Raw genomic sequence first — 15,615 nt, 5'->3', positions numbered from 1 at the left:
GTAGTGACATGTTGTATTGCGTAATTTTAACAAGACGAAAACACCTCTTGGCACTTTGGCAAAATCATAGAGCTGAGTGGATGTGCACATCTTACACGGACTTACTTTTAATGGAATATTAAACAAGGTGGGTGACCCAGATGGCACATTTGTGAGATTACTAGTCATAATTTCCAAGTAATTCCTTGTGTTACTTTATTCATTTTGTGAAATCAATGTATTTGTCTTCTTCTTCAGGCCATGAAAGAGCTGAAACCCAGGCAACAGCCACGGCTTTAACAAGCTGTTCTGACTCACTGTCGGGCCACATCAGGGAAACACAAAGTTAATGTCCGCCCTAAAGTTACTCAGGGGACGAAAATGCTTGACCTGTTCAACAGGGTTGTCATGTCAATCCTGGAAAAATACATTTGAAGAAAATGCTGTAGGACAGAGATCTTCTGGAGGGTTCTTTGGCAAAATGCTTCTTCCACGATGGAACATGTGGTGGATTTTACTGGCTTTTTGCACATCAGCCCGTGGCTTGGAGATATATGAGCATGACAACCATGAAGTGACTTTCTCACAGGTAGGGTACACTGGTTTGATACGCTCAAACACAATGCATGCATTTTTTAATTGACAAATGAAAAAACATTCATTTTTTTCAATGATCTAGTTTTTATCAAGAGTCCAGTGTGTAGAATAGGGTTGATTATTGATCCATAGGGATTATGATATGCATGACTCATTCTGTACTTAGGCGGCATGGCTCAGGGGTAGAGTGGCCGTCCAGCTACTGAAGGGTCGCTGCTTTGATCCTTGACCCCGGTGACCATGTCGAAGTGTCCTTGAGCAAGATACTGGACCCATGATTGCTCCTGACGAGTAGGTTGGTGCCTTGTATGGCAGCCTCCACCGTCAGTGTGTGTGTGTGTGTGTGTGTGTGTGTGTGTGTGTGTGTGTGTGTGAATGGGGGAATGAGATGACACTGTAAAGCGCTTTGAGTGCCGCTAAGGTAGAAAAGTGCTATATAAAATTGAATCCATTTATTGGAAGTAGTTCATATTTAGCAGTTGCGTTGTGAATCATCCGTCCAGAACAGACCTTTTTTTTTTTTTTTTTTTTGCATTTTAAGCACTGCTGGCAATATTTCTGCCTTTAGGTTAGTCCAACTTGCTCGAACGTAATTAGGGCCTGAACCCTTTCTTTCTTTCTGTCTTTCTTTCTTATTCCACCACTTTAGATCTCAATTTGACTCCCTAAACATAGTCAAAAACTCACCAAATTTGGCACGCGCATCAGGTCTGGTGAAAAATATGATAAAATGAAAATATTAACTCCTTAAGTGCCAAAATGTGCTCCCTGAAATATGCACCTTACAATGTAAACCAATTGGGAGGCAATCTCTGGACGTATACTTTGTGTCAAACTGAGGCTTCGGGCATCTAAACTGTGAGTCTGACCACTTTCCAACCTGTATCACTGGATTCGGGAAAAAAATTAAAATGTGAATTCTAATGTACAGTAAGATTGGGCTAAAGTCATGGGATTTATGAGGTTATACTGTATAACAAGAAGAGTACCCTACAATCCTCATCAAACTGACAGGGATCAGGATGGAAGGGAGGGTGGGGTTGGTTAAAGTCAGAGCTGTGAGCCCAGGTCTGAAAGCATAGTGACAGAAGCCCATCGACTGCGCGGGTGCGAAGGCCCGTTCAACGCTGCTTGCAGCTTTAATTTTATGTAGGTTTTTTTTCCTGTAACTTAGCTGCTTGGCTCTGCTTTTGTGGACTATATTATTATTTTTTACAAACTATAACATAGCATACATACTTTATACTATATACAGTACCTGCAGCAGGGGTCATCTGACTGCTCTGATACTGGCTGGCTGCCACAGGGACTGCACTGGATACCCTGACAAGAATTAGACAGAGAGGAGGGAGGGAGTAGGTCTTTGTCACATTCAGTAGCACCAATTCACTCACATTCCTTGGCAGTAGCACAGTATGGGAGGGGTTGTATTGTGTTCGTTTTTGACTTCAATTAGAGTGCATTAAAGAACACATGGACACAGTGTGTAACGCATTCCTTCCTCCATCGGCTCCACCATCAACAAACAATTCATGTTGGTCAACGATACTGAGATTGTACTAAAATATAAGGCAAATTATAATCCCATTCACAGGTTTGGGTCACCCCTGTCTCACGGGAAAGTTGAAAACGTCACTTGTTCAAAATCACAGAAAAGGACGATGTTATGCACGTTCACCAGAGATATGGGCTTGATTCTGAGTCTTAGACTTGGGCTGAAGGCATACACATGTGACTTGAGGCTTGACTGGGACTTACAGTAAAATACTTGTGCGCATCTGTGATGTATTTTACGAGTCAACATTTAGGAACACCAACTTTTCCAGTTTCTGTTCAGTGCCTCTTTGTCATATTTTGCCAGCAACCTGTCTCTTGCTGCTACTTGATCTGTCAAACCTGCAGCTCCAAGTTAAAACTGATATTCGCTGACTTGAACACTGTAAAAACGTCTGGAAGTTTAGAGCTACCGACCACGCAGCTGATGAATCTCAGCCACTTGAGTGGTGACTCTGCCAGACTTCCTCATGATGACGAAGTGTGATTATGGGCCCTTCGCTGAAGATCGTGGATAGGAGAGAGATGTCCGGATTGAGAATGACTCAAAGAGAGAAACTGTTGGAAGAACAGTTAGAGAGAGGAACTGTATCCTACAGCTTTAGTTCTGCCCGCTGAACTTCTTTATTAAAAGCAAACACAATCATATCATCGAACAGGAGTAAGGTTGCTATGCACATTTATCACAAGAGGTATCAGAACAACAAATATTTACCGTCCACCTCTAGAAATGATAATTTCCTGTTTCCATTTCTAATTCCTGCTTCCCACTAGGGTCTCTCTGAATGCATGATGATGAACGAGCTGCCTCTTGTGCTCCCTGAGAATGACGGCGTTGACGTCAACAACTTGATTCCAAAGTTCAAGCTCTGCTGCAGTGACAAAGCCCCATGCGTGTTATGTCTCGTGATCAACACAGAGCTCTACATCCATCCTGCTCAAGGCATGGAGGGGGAGCTCCACGTCACTGATGATGAGGAGATGAGGAATTCCATGGGTATGTTAACAAAGTCTGCATGTCATGTTTGATTGATGCTGAAAGTTATGCAACTAAAGGGTCCCTGAAGTATGTGTGTCTTTTGTTTGTGTGTGTGTGTGTGTGTGCGTGCGTGTGTGTGTGTGTGTGTGTGTGTGTGTGTGTGTGTGTGTGTGTGTGTGTGTGTGCGCGTGTGTGTGTGCAACATTTCTATAATTCAACCACCTCAGGGGAAAAAAGGGGGTCTGAGTCTCTGGGACCTTAATTTTCAGGATCTGAAGTGAAATGTTTGTGAAATCCCTGCACTAACTACTAATATTTCCCCGATGCCTTCCAAATTTTATGCACAAGTTCTCAAGGAGCTTTCCATCAACCATGAAGATTTTGACTTCATTTCAGTTCAGTTGCTAGAAACAGCCACCACACTGAACTTATCAGTCATGTTGGAATGTGTGTGAAAAAAACTGCATTGCCATGTGATGGAAAGTGAAACCATTATGAATGAAGGTACAACGCTCAGCTGCTGAGAAGCCTTTTGTGGGAAGCCGTTCTGGAAGGCAGTGAATGAGGAAATGGTGTTACATGTAGAGGCATGAATGAAATCCAGTGGCTTCCTGGCAGATGCAACATCAGACACAGAAAAATTTGTATGCGCCGAAAAAAATGTCAATACAGACAAGTCAAGTGCCCCCTTTCATATTTTATGGGTTAGAACACGCAAAAAGAACCTGGTAAGGTCTTTTAATGGTGTGAGATCACTTTTAAAAGTTGCCGTCAAAGTTAAACTTCCCATTACTCCTCCAATAAATGCTGAGCCACACCTCTAATGTACTTTTCTCTGTTGCAACAGCGTCTGTGACGGTGTGTTTCAAAACTGCACCAGCCATGCCTACATGTAAGAAGGTGGAGTGCAGGATTAGTCATGCAGATCTTATACAAAACCAGGCAAAGGTACGTGTGCTCCATTGACCAGAATTCAGTTACTGAGGTCATACTGCCATTTAACTTTTAGAAATAAGAGTGTTTAACTTCTCCAGATATCCATGGTGATCGCCGAGCCAGCAGTATTTCCCCCCAGCAGTGAAGTGTTTGTTTATCCTTTGCAATCACTAAGTCTTACTCAAAAGATTTTTGTGCCCTCCTCCGATGAAGGTAAGGTTCATGGCTTATATTTAAACACCTTTTGAGCTGGTAATGATCTTGACAAAAATTGGTTTCTTCTCGGTCCTCAGTGTGCTCCCAGAACAGGATGAAACATACCAAGCAGTGTTGCGGTAATTGAAGAACTCTTCCATTGCTTCTACATGTGTCCCTTTGCATCTGTGCTGCAAAATAAAATATTTCTTACCTTCCTTTCAGTGCCCGCAATCAATAGTGTAATCAATCAGACTCTGAAACAAGTCGAGCTGCATTTTGCTGGAAGGAATATGAAATTCCCGTCCATGTGCATCCAGTATGAGCAGAACGGAAGGTGTCAGGTTTGTGTTTAATCTACTAGTTGTACAGGTCTGTGTTTACAAGACTGATCAACCCTCATTCAATCTGAAGTAGCAACATTTCAAAGGAAATAAAAAACACTGTTCCAAGTTAAAGCCATGCATTTAAAATCTTACTATCAGTAAAAAATACTGGCCATTGATGTATTTTATGTTACTTCTTAATTCATTTTATTCAAAGGTGTTTTCCTACTTACTGTACACAATAGTACTGTATTTAATTTTGACCTGATTTATTTTTCTAAAATATTTCATATTTAACTCCTTCTGCTTCTTTTATTCTCTATAACATCTAAATTTGTTCTGTTACATTTCTGTTTTTTTGTATGATTTTATTTTGACAAGCACCAAGTAATGTTATTGACAAATGCTGTATAAAGGAAGTTTATGAAAGTTAGCGTTGTGAGAACGGCACAATTAAAAATTTAAAAATATGGAACGCTGGAGAGGAATGAAATCAGTGTTTGAAAAAAAGAGATGGAGTACTTCTGTTTGGCAGCCAGTTGAGGTGTGCTCCCCGAAAGAGTCATGAAGGAGGCAAGTTTTCTTTTTTTGAGTCACTTCTTATCACTTCAGTTGACTTGCCTGCTACAGATGTCTTCAACGTGAGCATGACTCTCACAGGTCAATCATACGCACCGTTGTATTTCATTTTAACCTTTTTTCACGAGCTTGCACTGCCTATTTCTCTGTTGTACCAATTTCAGATTTTAGCGAATCAGCAACTGCAATGTAAACCCTTTTTTGTGATAGTACACCATTATTTTTAAGCATGAAATTTTTTTTTCCTCCACTGTGTCCAATCCGGTCTCCTTGTAAAAGTGGCGTAAAATGGAGATGCTCCAGTTCAAGTCCCTCGGATATTTGATTAGTCAATACTGGCAGCGTAGTCACTTTCAAACTCTGGTTTGTGTCTCTCATCAAAACCTTGATGCTTTTTGTCACTTTAGGAATGGCAAAAGATGACCATCCCTCTGTACGCCGTGACCCCCTGCACGTGTCTCCAGGTAGACCCCGACTGATTTCCACAGGTTTACATGTGAATACTGCTCCATTCTGCATCGAGAGATCATATGATTGATATGATTCTGTGTTTCCAGGTTTGGGAAAAGGATGGCATTTTTTTGAGATCTCAAAGCTGCCCCTTCAGAGAAACAGGTGAGTCTCCCCGCTTCTGTCTCATCTCAGTCAGCAGGCTGGTTGACTAATATTTACTGATATTTAATTTGTGTCTTGAAAGATTTCCTCCAGGGGAACATCTGGCAGAACGTGTCAGTGTTGGTGGGCCAGCGTCAAATGAGCATCAAAGGCCAAATGCTGTTGTGGAATATATCTGCCCCCTGCAGGTTGGAGGGTGAAGTGTGGCCCTGTCAAATGACAGCAAGCAGCTGCAGGGAGATGGAGGGCTTCAGACAGCGCCTGGATAATAGTGAATGGAGGCAAAATGCGAATGGGCTCTGGGTAAGAAATAGTCAGCTTTGTACCTTTAGCTGATTTGTTTTAACCCCTTAGCAGTCACACTTCCCCCAAATTTACACGGACATATCTATTGTTTGCTAGAATTTTGAGGTTGTTTGCCTCCAAATCATCTTTTAAAGTCTTTTCAATTGTGTCCTCTTTAGGAGGAAATGAGGGCCTTCGAAAACATCAACCTTCAGCTCGCTCCATGTGTGATGGTATAAATACGTGCACTCATCAGTCAGTCATGCAGCTGATACTGCTCGTGCTCCCTGCAGTTGAGAGCTCATCTTTGTTTCTGTACTTGTGCAGGTGAAGGTAGATGGAGGTGGACCTCTGCTGGGTCCATTTTGCTATAAAAACAGTAAGTCTGATGTTGCTTATACCTGACCTGATTCAGGATAGAATGTATTCAGCTCATTGTCACCATCTGTTTGTCGTTTTGCACTTGTTGCAGCTGACAGGTGGCGCTTGAGTCTCCTGGTTGTTGCGGTGATGCTGCTGGTTTGGACGGTGGTGATTTTTTACTGTCTCCTTCACAGCTTTGTCAAAAGTGAGTTGTATTTATTTTTTTGCTGTCAATCCATTTAAAAAAAATTACATTAATTATGTGTTGGTAATTGATTGATTCAAACCAATTGCTTCTATCAGTTTTGGCTGTGACATACGTTTAGAATACTTCATTTCAAATGGATTTTGCTAAATATCTATTTAAAATAACAGACAAACTTTAGAAGGCAATATTATTTTTTAATCTTCTCTGGTAGTCAGAACACTTTTCACTGTACACAAAGACATTGAAATCCAGAAAAATGAAAATTAGGAACCAAAGACAATCTCAGGCTTCAATTAAACAGTCTGTCTGCCAGGGCTCAGTCACTGTTCTTGTCTGTCATGATACATGGGGTCAGACCAGATGCTGCCCAGGCTGCTGCCCTCCGCTGGTTACTCATAGTACTCCATTTAAAAATAAATCCTCACATGGGTCGAAGGGCAAGCATGTTATAGATTGTATTTTATTAAACATGTTAATTAATCAATCAAAATTAATATTATTTTGATCTAAGTACATTTCATTGTGGTGGTGCAGTGGTCAGCACTGTCGCCTCACAGCAAGAAGGTTCTCGGTTCGAGCCCTGGCTCCAGCACGGGATCTTTCTGTGTGGAGTCTCCATGTTCTCCCTGTTCCTGTGTGGGTTCTCTCTGGTACTCCAGCTTCCTCCCACAGTCCAAAGACATCAAGAGGGGACGAGGCTGATTGATACTCTAAATTGACTGTAGGTGTGACTGTGAGTGTGAATGGTTGTCTGTCTCTATGTGTTGGTCCTGTGATGGACTGGCGACCTGTCCAGGGTGAACCCCACCTCTCACCCAAAGGCTTAACATGACCCTTAACATGATAAGTAGTAGAAAATGCATGGATGTATATTTCATTGTACATTTTATTCTTTGTACATAACACACATACAAATGAATGACGGTTTTACAAATGCGTGTGTATCAATTGTGAACTCACGTTCAGATATTTCGTCAAACCTGATTCATACATCTCAGGATGAAGTGAACTATTATCTGGAATTCTGAGCCTCTCTGTGATAAACGCTACGTTGTCCTCTTCCTGGAATCCCCTTAAGCATGTCCCACAAAGGCTCCTTTCTTTTGCCTGAAAGACCAAATGCTTTTTCTTTTTTTACTACATCATACAAGAAAATATGCACCCTTATGAGCTGCTTCATCCATTTGTCCACATTCCTAGTCAGTTGTTTGTGCCCCTGATACAGTATATGTCTGCATTTATGTTTATGATGACTTCTTTGCCTTTTGCAGGATGGGTGAGGAGCTGTCATCATGGAGGATTTGTAAAGAGTGCGTTTTCTTGAATACTTTAAACTCATTCTATAAACTCATGGTGGAAAACATCAAAGTCGACATGAATCTCCTTTGATTCTTCTCCTTTTCTCTCTCTATAGTTGTTCGGAAGGGTCATGTGGTGTTGCTGAGCCCGCCAGATGTGGATGACGGTGTTTCTGAGTCCGTGTGTAGACTTGGCTCTGGGCTCTGTAGCCAAGGCTTCAGCGTGTCTGTGGACCAGTGGAGCAGGAAGGAACAGAGCAGACTGGGGCCTCTGCCGTGGCTGCACTCCCAATTGCTGAAGCTGAACAGTGTGGGTGGTAAAGTTGTGCTCATCTTAACCCGCAAGGCTTTGGAGAAAACAGAGGAGTGGAGCCATTGGCACAAAGAGCTTCCCCAGGCAACAGGGGAGGACGCTCAAATATGGTCGCCTTACTCTGATGTGTTCATGGCCTCACTGTGGTGCATTCAAGCAGACAAGCAGATGGGCAGGACAGGAGAACGTTTTCTCCTGGTTAAATTGGACTCCTCAGCTGTGCAGAGACTACCAGAGCTTCTACAGGGGCTTCCTTTGTTCCACCTTCCCTCCCAGATGGAGGATCTCATATCTGAACTCACAGTGGGTGGAAAAAGTAAGGGATCAGGTGGAAGAACATGGACAATGTGGAAATGGAGTGCCTCAGATCGATGGACAGCAAAAACTGAAAAGAGAGTGCATTTTGGAGTTTCATAAAACATGGAGGAGATTTTTTTAAGTGCATATGAAGGACAAATTCATCTGTGAAGGACTGCTGTTGATGCCCTCTGACCACCCCCCCCCCCCTTACCTGTGAGACCACATCAGCCCCAAATCCAACTAACTTCATAAAACATGCATGAAACATCACTTGCACGAGTTTGACACCACAGCAGTGTGGACGTCTTGTAAAATGTTTGTGGATATCAAAATGAGTCCCAGAGGAAGGAGCTTGTTGGCAGGTCTGGCTCTGGACTTTTCATATTTTAAATGCAAATTATTGAACCAAGTGATGGGTAGCGTCTATGTGCTGTAAGTCTGTCAACGCTTCTCTATAAATAAATGTATTTATTTTTATGCCTGTAATCTCAGATTGTGATTGGATGACTCTCGAAGCGGGGCGGGGCTTTGACTCTGAACCAGTGTCAATTGAAGTGTTGGTTTGTAAAATGGTGTTGCAGCATGCCGGACGGGCGGTGAATTAAATCTGAGGCTGCTCCGCCCACTCGGGGTGTTTGGGTAAACTTAATAATCATACTTTTGAATCTTGAAGGGTCGAACGTGCTCACGCTTTTTAAACTTTACTAAAGCTCAGAATTTTTACAAACTCTTTAGTAAAGTTCATCTGTCCTCGTTGGCGGGCACAGAGAAGGTGAGGAAATCGTTTATATTCCCTGCAAAAGTTCTCTGTCAGCGCTCTGGTGTCAGGCGTCAGTTTTAACCGTGAACTGAACTGAACTGAACTTTTCGTGACGTCAAATCTAGTAAAAAATACGGCAATTCTTTTAATCAGGCTGATCGAAATGGATCGTTACATTTTTTTAAAACTTTTTTTTTTTTTACGAGTTAAGCACAACCTATGCAAATCACGCAGGAAAGGCGAAAGCAATACAATGGTTTTATCGATGTAGTTTCAATTTATCATCGTTATTCCCATGAAATTTGCCCCAAACAGACCGCAGATCTCCTCCTCCAGGCTCGATTATCAAAGCAAAAATGACTTATTTCCTATGTTATGGGTCAAAGGTTAGCTGCTCGTACCCTAAAGCTTCCTTATTTACTGTACTTTGAGTGCTGCCCTTTCCTTTTCCTATTAGTCCCAACTTGTAAGGAGGATTTAAAGCAAATAAGTAAAATGTTTGCTTTCGCAGCAACTGCGGCTTCTGCTGCCACAAATGCCAAAACAATTCAAGTCATCTGTTTCCATTTTTTTTGTTTGCTTGTTTGTTGTCTGGATTATGATCAGATAAAATGTCGTATGTCTCATGTCCGAGACCAGATGAACCCTCCTTCCATTTTTTGGAACATTTTGCTTTAAGAGGCTTTGTAGGAAGCTTGATATGTATTTTAACCCTTTTAATCATGGTAATATTTCAACAAACCTCACGGCATATTTTAGAATTTTATTCTAGAGGGCAAAACAGCACAATTAAGCAATGTCTCCTTCCATTTTCAGTATCTGTTACATAGTCAAATCCCTCACCAATAAATATATCAATAGATATTATTCATTTCTACTTTGTGGGCATTCTCAACACATTGTAATAATTTAATTCACCTAGATGTCCACTTATAAATCCACAAGTAATTAATGATATAAATGTTGTTGTATTTGACTAGTTAGAAAGTATTATTACATTTTGCACCAATCTAAGCCTCCTCAGCTGTAACATATCAGGCAGTTAAGATGCCTTCAAAACTGGCTAACGTTGGATGTCATGAGTCAACGCGTTGGTTCGATGACCTTATCACAAGTCACTAAACCGGATTATTGAAGCAGTTAAACGAGTTGCGTAATCTTTCTGTTTTTTTATAAACCAACCTTGATTTTTTGAAGCAGATGGAGGCGAGGATTCCCAGGCACCTGCTGCAGGCAGCCTGGCTGTGTTGTCTGTTGGTCGTTCCTGTGCACAGCTGTCCAGATGCCTGCAGCAAATGTTCAGGTCCCAAAAATGACCAGTGTGAGGAATGTAGAGAAGGATGGGAACTGCATCAAAACAGCTGTGTAGGTACTGTATAGAGTTCACTCACTGAGCGTATGTATGCCTGTGTATAAAGATAGAGGACATGTCTCCTCATACTGAGTTTCTATAACCTCAGCTGAATTCACCCCAAAAGAGGGATAAACTGAATTCTATTTACTCTAAATAACCGATAAGAGCTCTGGTGGTATGGCCTGTCACTCAGTTGTTCACCCTCTGACCTGCTTAAGTTTGATCTACACTTCAGCGATCAGTCATTATGTGACGGCGCAGGTATGTGGAGTTGTATAACTCGCAATGGAACCTGAAGTGCACAACAACAGAAATGTAACTGCACACTGACACAGACTGCAACAGCTGTTCCACTTCATAAAATCTTATTTCCTCCTGCTCATTGCCACTGTTCAACACCACGTTATATTTGTTTCAGTCAATATAACCTGCTTCTTTTCAGCTGCCTTTATCATACAGGAAAAAAAAAAAATCGAAACAATAGCATAGAAGCTCAGCAGCCAAGTAGTGCTCCGGCCATGGGGTAAGATCCAACACACAAGTATGAAAAGGCCTAAAAATTAGTGGAACATTACTCTTTTGTTTAGCCGCCACAGACCGATCCACACTGTTTGGCTTTACTCTTGGTGGGTGAGCTGTCATGGCATTTTTTTCTTTTATACACATCTGATTGAGGTACAGTACATTGTGATGTATTTCAGACATCGACGAGTGCGGCACTGAGCTTGGCCACTGCCCCCCCAGCAGCTACTGCTTGAATACAGAGGGTTCCTTCAAGTGCAGAGGTCAGTGGTTAGGAGTTGGTAAAAAGATCCAAAAAAGAGATTTCAGAGAAATCTTGAGCAGTTGTTGAGGATGCAGCGTGTTGATGAACATTATGTCAATTCTTTCCTCAGACTGCGATCAGGCCTGTGTGGGTTGTATGGGCAGCGGACCAGCTCGTTGCAGGAAATGTGCTTCTGGGTACCGACTGACAGGGGCCAAGTGTTTGGGTAATTTCCTATTAGAGGATTCATCATTATGTAATCAGCAGAAGTTCACTGTCGCTGCTGCGTAGGTGCAGCCGTCTCATGGTGTGTCTTTGTCTGCTCTCAGATATCGATGAATGTAGCGACAGGGTACTGGCCTGTCATGGCCTGGATGAGATCTGTTTCAACACCATGGGTTCTTTCCGCTGTACCTGTGCAGATGGGTTCATCGTCAAGGACGGCATCTGTGTAAAGAAGCAGCTGCCAAGTGAGTCATGGCGTAAATACACAAAGATGTTTGCCCTCTCAAACATGTCAACATCAACTCACACAGCATGTCTTCGCCCCCTGCAGGCGTTCAGGAGAAAGGACTGTTTGAGGATGTGCAGGATGAGGAGATCGAGGTGCTGCAGCAGATGTTCTTCGGGGTGGTGCTTTGTGCTCTGGCAACTCTGGCAGCAAAGGGAGATTTGGTCTACACATCTGTGTTCATGGGGGCAGTGGCGGCTATGGCAGGCTACTGGCTCTCTGACAGGGGAAACCGCTTGTTAGACAACTTCCTGAAGGGACGCTGAAGCTCACTTTATGAAATGTGAAGGAGCCTTAGAACTGGCTCAACTAAGAGGAATGCAGGACTGCATTTTTCTGCTGAGACAAATAAACACTGAGAATAAAATTCTTTCATGGGAGACAAACAGCAGTATCCAGGAAGTGTTTTGTAAGAAGAAGATGCCAAACATACTGCAGGTGCACTGAGCTGGAAATCAGCCATGAAAGCGTAGCACTGATTGATCTGTTTTTAAAGCAGCTCCTTTTGGCTGGGACCAACTAACAATGTTGCCAGAAGTAACTCTGTTTAATGAAAATTTACATATTTCATCTGCATGAAACCTGTAATACATTTGCTGTTTCAATCACACTGTATTTGTATACATTTTTCTAAAATATTAACTTTAAAAATAAAGTTTCTTAGTTTAGTTACATCAAAATCCACATTTGTGTTAATATTTTTGTTTGAAAAATAAACTCTGAAACCCCGTTGTAGTACACCGCATACTCAAGATCCTTGTTTTAGGACATTATGATGAAAAAGCTGCTTCCATTTCAGAGGTTCTCAAAGATGGGTCTGGGACACAGCAGGGGACCCTTGGGGGTCTTCCAGGCTGGTCAACATAGCCACAATTCAATTCAATCTTTCAGAAATGGTTCAGAAGCAGTTATTCAGTCATTGAAATACTTTAAATCTTAACATGGAAAGTTTGAGAGCCCCGTTTACTTTACATGGTGAGTAAAATATAAGGGGCGGCATGGCTTGGTGGAAGAGTGGCCGTCTGGCAACCAAAGGGTCGCTGGTTCGATCCTCACTTCCTCCGGTGACCATGTCCCAGTATCCTTGAGCAAAATACTGAACCCATAATTGCTCCTGATGGCCCTGCGATGCACTGGCCACCCGTCCAGGGTGAACCCCGCCTCTCACCCGATGTCAATGCCCCCCACAACCCTCAATGGATAAGCGGTATAGAAAATGGATGGATGACTAACATAATAAGTTACTATAAAACTTAATTCTCTCAAAAATATAACAAAGTCGTGAAAGCAAATATTAGACAATCTAAATGATTTGCATTTAGGAACTGTGGAACCTCAGCGATAGAAATATTTGAATAATTTAGCGATTGAATTGCTATCAAAACCAAATAGAGCATTTTTTACGGCACTCAAGGAATAAGACGAGATTGTTGTAATGAATGTGACCAAAATGACCGATACGAATATGATATTGCAAGTGATATTAAACATGCACTTGAACTACCAATGTGTATGCTTGCAAAAGTATACAATGCATTTAATAAATATACCATGTTTGTTGACAGAAAGAAAGTCACCTTTATTTGATGGATATAAACAAGCTGGCCAACACTCAATAGTAATATTCTGTTACAGCACATACAATAGCAAACGGGGGCACTGAGGACAGCCTCCTAGGTTTAAAAAACAGGAAACATCACGGAGTATCCATGCGTCATTCAAAACTTTGACTCAGACACGCTTTTTTTCCTCTGGGGACTTTCTCTGTGTTTTTTTGTTTGTTTGTTTGTTTGTTTGTTTTTAAATAGATTTTCCTCTTGTGCATTCAAAACACACTCATACAGACATAAACAGAGCCATAAAACAATAAATGCAACTGTGAACATACTCACAGACTCGCGCGCACACACACGCACACACACGCACGCACGCACGCACACATCTCTCTTTTCTGAAAACATTTACAACCCCCAAAACATGCTGAACTCTCACAAAACTGCACAGGCCGTCTACTAAGGGGACACAGTAAGTGAGACACACACATCACTCTCAAACACAACATCACACCGTCACAATGCACGATGCAGATGCAATTAATGTATGAGGAATGATGCTTCATGGGAAAGTAGCGCACGTTCACACAAGTAGTCATTCAGCATGCTGGACACTCACATTTTACTTGTTCCTAGGTCTTTACTATACAGCTCAAAACGTTTACTTATACAAAGAGTCTCAAATTGGCATCTCCAATAAACTGACAGAATAGAAAAAATAAAGCAAACTTAAATATAAAAATGAATACAAAAGTAAACACAATATTTGTTCCGTCAAAACAAGAATGTTTCTGGCACCGGTCACAGTGATTCGTAAGTTATCAGCAACATACAGTAAAAGAAAAAGAACTTGTGTATTAGGCTTCTTTCTGGAAGGGCCCTTTAAAATGACTGGTGAACCCCAAAGGCCTTTCACGTCAACATCACGGCTTCTTCTCGGCACTTGACTCCACCTCACGCTGAGTCGGATGTCAGATATTCACAAGCAGGACTATTAAGTACTTTAAGTCCTACCCCCATCTCAGTGTGACACAAATCGCTCTGCATAGACAACAGGACTTCATATCTTCACTTTCAGTTGGCACATTACATAAAAATCAGCATGCATGGGCACAATTGAAATGTTCCATGTTTTCTGCCATGTAAATCATAGATGCTATTTCACGGTAGGAGAACCCCCCTACTTCAAGTATTCAGTAGATAAGGACCTGAAAATGGAGGACTCCGCCCCCCTGATGGTGAAAGATTTTTGCTCCTCTGTCTGTTTGCATTGTCTTCCTCTCTTTAAAAAAAAATCCTAATCAGGACCTGTCTTTTGAAATTTGTAAACACAAACACCAATATTTCACACAGTCTGGCGATTCTTGGTCAGTGACAGGAGCTTTAGGATTCAGACACACCAAAGATGATGCATCGATGCACCCTGGTTCATGGAAAATGGGAAGATGTGGAATACATTTATATACAACGATCAACACTTGTAAGGGAGACACACGGGCATCGTGAGTGAAGGGGTGGTGGTGGTGGCGGTGGAGGTGGAGGTGGAGTTGTAGGTGGGTGGGACTGGACGGAAGGTTAGTAACAGTCTAATTCATTTCCAACTATACTGTAACAATGCGTGTTGGTTTTTCCTATTTAACCAGCTGTCACGGTCACATACGTCACCAATTTTGTTTACAAGACAACGACGACAAACACGTGAAAGAAATGCATCCACACAGAGTCACTCAAACCTCCACTTGGATGTTCATAGTGATAGTCCTCACTCACAAGTGCAAGTTTCTGACGGCGCAGCAGACATAATCCCTTTACTACTTACTGTACGTCAGCGGCAAAATTCTGTTTTTTTTGTTTGTTTGTTCTAAATTGTCACCACAGGCCAAGAGGTCTCGAGAGGAGTGTCTCCACATGTTTTCACATTGAGAAAGGAATGTAGTTAAATCTTCACTAGACGTCTAGATGGAATATGGATCTCTTATCTTTTTCCCATGAACTGCTCTGAAGCTTTTTTTTGTTTGTTTGGGTTTTTTTTTTTTTTTTTTTAGGCTGTCCTATTTTTTCAGACAGGGAATGTTACTTGCTGCTGAGGGGTTTTCGCACAATATACAAATCAGAGGAAAATCACACCACTCAACACTCATAAT

At 41.9% G+C, this 15,615-nt stretch overlaps 2 protein-coding genes across 3 annotated transcripts; both read left to right on the top strand.

The window, feature by feature from the left end:
• The first annotated feature begins 18 nt into the window (after window positions 1–18).
• On the top strand, window positions 19–9,007 carry il17rc (interleukin 17 receptor C). Its single transcript, XM_086199529.1, has 15 exons — window positions 19–127; window positions 238–568; window positions 2,905–3,127; window positions 3,957–4,057; window positions 4,144–4,258; window positions 4,339–4,380; window positions 4,466–4,584; window positions 5,553–5,609; window positions 5,703–5,760; window positions 5,843–6,063; window positions 6,225–6,278; window positions 6,373–6,424; window positions 6,518–6,613; window positions 7,888–7,926; window positions 8,031–9,007. Exons 2-15 carry the CDS (start codon window positions 329–331, stop codon window positions 8,642–8,644), a joined length of 2,031 nt encoding a protein of 676 aa, XP_086055655.1. The 5' UTR covers window positions 19–127; window positions 238–328; the 3' UTR covers window positions 8,645–9,007.
• A 148-nt stretch (window positions 9,008–9,155) lies between these two features.
• On the top strand, window positions 9,156–12,656 carry creld1a (CRELD disulfide isomerase 1a). Of its 2 annotated transcripts, none has more exons than XM_086199531.1 (6): window positions 9,156–9,299; window positions 10,488–10,656; window positions 11,343–11,426; window positions 11,538–11,633; window positions 11,737–11,877; window positions 11,964–12,656. In XM_086199531.1, the coding sequence occupies exons 2-6, from the start codon at window positions 10,488–10,490 to the stop codon at window positions 12,182–12,184; spliced, it is 711 nt and encodes a 236-aa protein (XP_086055657.1). In that variant the 5' UTR covers window positions 9,156–9,299; the 3' UTR covers window positions 12,185–12,656. The 2 variants fall into 2 exon arrangements, with proteins under 2 accessions (XP_086055657.1, XP_086055656.1); XM_086199530.1 differs by having other exon boundaries at window positions 9,161–9,299; window positions 10,485–10,656.
• Window positions 12,657–15,615: the final 2,959 nt, after the last annotated feature.

Source organism: Aulostomus chinensis, chromosome 3 (genome assembly GCF_037954235.1).
Source record: "Aulostomus chinensis isolate RoL2024-O1b breed Wild chromosome 3, RoL_Achi_v1.0, whole genome shotgun sequence".
Classification (NCBI taxonomy): Eukaryota; Metazoa; Chordata; class Actinopteri; order Syngnathiformes; family Aulostomidae; genus Aulostomus; species Aulostomus chinensis.
The sequence above is the reverse complement of the archived record's forward strand: the minus strand, read 5'-3'. Positions and strand labels throughout refer to the sequence as shown.